The 2,713-nt window shown below is 55.1% G+C and overlaps 1 protein-coding gene across 1 annotated transcript in view; it reads left to right on the top strand.

Moving 5' to 3' along the window:
• Positions 1–2,384, top strand: part of TRAPPC3 (trafficking protein particle complex subunit 3) — a 10,607-nt gene extending 8,223 nt beyond the window's left edge. Inside the window, exons 3-5 of the mRNA XM_013005389.2 lie at positions 6–49; positions 1,030–1,212; positions 1,664–2,384. Coding sequence (XP_012860843.2) covers positions 6–49; positions 1,030–1,212; positions 1,664–1,783 — 347 coding nt within the window. The 3' untranslated portion in view covers positions 1,784–2,384. The remainder of the gene's footprint in view (positions 1–5; positions 50–1,029; positions 1,213–1,663) is intronic.
• Positions 2,385–2,713: the final 329 nt, after the last annotated feature.

Raw genomic sequence — 2,713 nt, forward strand, 5'->3', positions numbered from 1 at the left:
TGTCGGGAGGTGCCACGACTTTCGGGAAACTGCAGATGTTATCGCCAAGGTCATTATCCTGGGCTACCTGGCCACCCTGAAAGAATTACCATTGGGTGGCACTGCCTACCACTGCCTTAGAGACGCCCAGCTCTCCCAAAGGACTGGTTAAGCTGCTCTGGAGGCCCTCCTGATAGTTTGAAAAGAGTGGTTGGGATCACCCCTGTGGATTAAAGCCCCGCTGGAATCTCAGCCAGGCTCCTCATCGAGGGGTGCAGCCTAGCAGGGGGAGTTGCAAGGGTAGGCTTTGGCTCATGCTCATTTGCTCTGCATGCTGGCGGTGTCTGGGTTCTTCAGGAAAATAGACTTAATATCTTTCATGATCAATTTTCTCATCTGGAAAATGAAGACAGTAAGGATTCCCTCAGAGGGTTGGTGTACGGCATAGATGAAATAATGATTTTTGAGGTAAAGTGAGTCGTGTTGTCCACTTGGTAAATGCTTGCTATTATTAACAGCAGTGGTGGTACATGTCTTTAATTCGTCCTGAACACCTGTAAGCTGTGTGCTAGCACTTACCTTGAGGTGGCTCCTTTCTGCTGTGGGACATGCTGGCCATGCCCAGATCCTAAAGCGGGTGACAACAGAGAGAGCGTCGTGAGCATTTAGGTGAGGCGGGGAGACCGACGGGAAGCTGGGTTTGGACATGCGCTCCAGAAGGTCAAGGAGCAGTGTGGGAGAACCCGCCCGCCCTCCGTGCTCAGATGCTGGCTTGGCAGCTCCGCAGAAGGTCGAGCAGCACCACCACCCCGCCCCCGCCCGATCTCGGGGTGCCGTGACAGAGGCGCAGCTAAATGGCATGCAGATGCCATTCCTGGCTCGTTCGTTGATGAGCGAAAAGCGCCAGCGCCTTGTGGAGGCCCCCATTTTGCTCCTGAGCAAAACTTCATTCCTGTTTTTTCATTTCTCTCACTTCCCCTTTTGCCAGTTCCTTCCCCATTTTGCAGACTCTGCTCCCCTCCCCCATGTGCTCTTGTGTGTCCCCAACAGGTGGCGTTTAAGATGTACCTGGGCATCACTCCCAGCATCACCAATTGGAGCCCAGCGGGTGACGAATTCTCCCTCATTTTGGAAAATAACCCCTTGGTGGACTTTGTGGAACTTCCTGATAACCACTCATCCCTGATTTATTCCAATCTCTTGTGTGGGGTGTTGCGGGGAGCCCTGGAGATGGTGAGTGCGGCGCTCTGTCTTCTGGGACACCGCATTGTAGTATGGGAGATGTCTGAAGGGGTGGATGAGCGAGTGAGAGGACGGGCCTTGGGCCCACCCCAGCCCTTTGCCATTTGCCAAGCCGCCGCCGCCACTGTCTCGGGGTTAACCTGGGAAGGACTCTCCCCAGCACGCTGGGCGGTGGTGCGGTCAGCTCTGGGCTGTGGGACATCCACTTCCAGACTGGCGTGGGTAGTGACAACAGCCTCCTTTTGGGGTGCTTTTTGCCAAGTGTCTTCTGACAGGCCTTGCCTTCTGCAAGGGAGCACGAGCTGCCAGTCTCCTTCGAGCGGCCTGTGGGAAACCAGCCCCCGCCCTTTCTGAAGGGCTGCTGAGCGAGTCAGGTCCCATCGCAGGTGGTTCCCAGAGGCCAGGGCCAGGCAGCTGCCCTTCATTTCCCACTGTCATCCAGGTCCAGATGGCTGTAGAAGCCAAGTTTGTCCAGGACACCCTGAAAGGAGACGGCGTGACAGAAATCCGGATGCGATTCATCAGGCGAATTGAGGATAATCTCCCCGCTGGAGAGGAGTGACCAGCCCTGGGACTTGGAGGTGGCCAGCAGGAGCCCTGTGGGGATCAGGGAGCCTCAGTGCTCCTTCGGCCTCCAGAACTCAGTGACTCCTTGACATGGGTGTTGTCTATTCTTCTAACCTTGTTTCCATTCTCCGTGCTAATAAAGGCAGACTGGGATAGAGCCGTGTGCTCCCCGAGCGTGCGCACTCCAATGGAAAGTCCTCTCCCTTCCCCCTCCAGAGGGCTGGATGTCTCATCCCTGGTTGCACTAGAAAGTGTTCAAGCCATTTTACATTCCGGATGGAATTTTTCCAAAGCAAAACCCACGCTGACCCCATGAAGGAGGCCCGGCACACAGACCCTGGGGCCTCCACAAAGCCATTGGCAAATGACTAGGGAACCCAGGGGTATGAGATGCGGGGAGGAGAGGCTTAGGGTGGGGTGGGAGGAACCACTCGCTGTGGGGTGACACACTGTGGGTCTTGCCAGGAGAGGGGAGCCAGTTGTGCCCCAGGCCGCATTCCTTCCTGCTGTTTGGAGGGAACATCTCATTATACAGAGGGGCCATCCTGTTTTTCTTAGAGATTCTTCAATAAAGATCTTCTTGAGTGGAATCCCAATTACGTTCTGTTTGTTCTTTCTGCTCAGTACCAGGAATTGTGCCGCCGTGGGATGATGGGACCACGGTGGTTCCTGGGCCCTGCCTTGAATAAGTCTGTTCCCCACAGACCAGAGGCTGGGAACACTCACATGCCAAGGAGGCTCACTCAGTCCTGGGGTCTAGGGTCTACAGCAAAATATAAAGGTAGACTGTGTCCCAGACCTGCCTAAACTGGGTTTTCTTGAGCTCTGCCCCCACGTTTAGAAAGTTTGGGTGGGAAGACCCTGATACTGGGTACCATCTCTTGGTGCTTCCTGCGTGTCAGATCCGGTGAAGCACCCTGCAAGC

The sequence above is a fragment of the Echinops telfairi genome, unplaced genomic scaffold, assembly GCF_000313985.2.
Source record: "Echinops telfairi isolate 266 unplaced genomic scaffold, ASM31398v2 ScPeMD7_7457;HRSCAF=8495, whole genome shotgun sequence".
Lineage (NCBI taxonomy): Eukaryota > Metazoa > Chordata > Mammalia > Afrosoricida > Tenrecidae > Echinops > Echinops telfairi.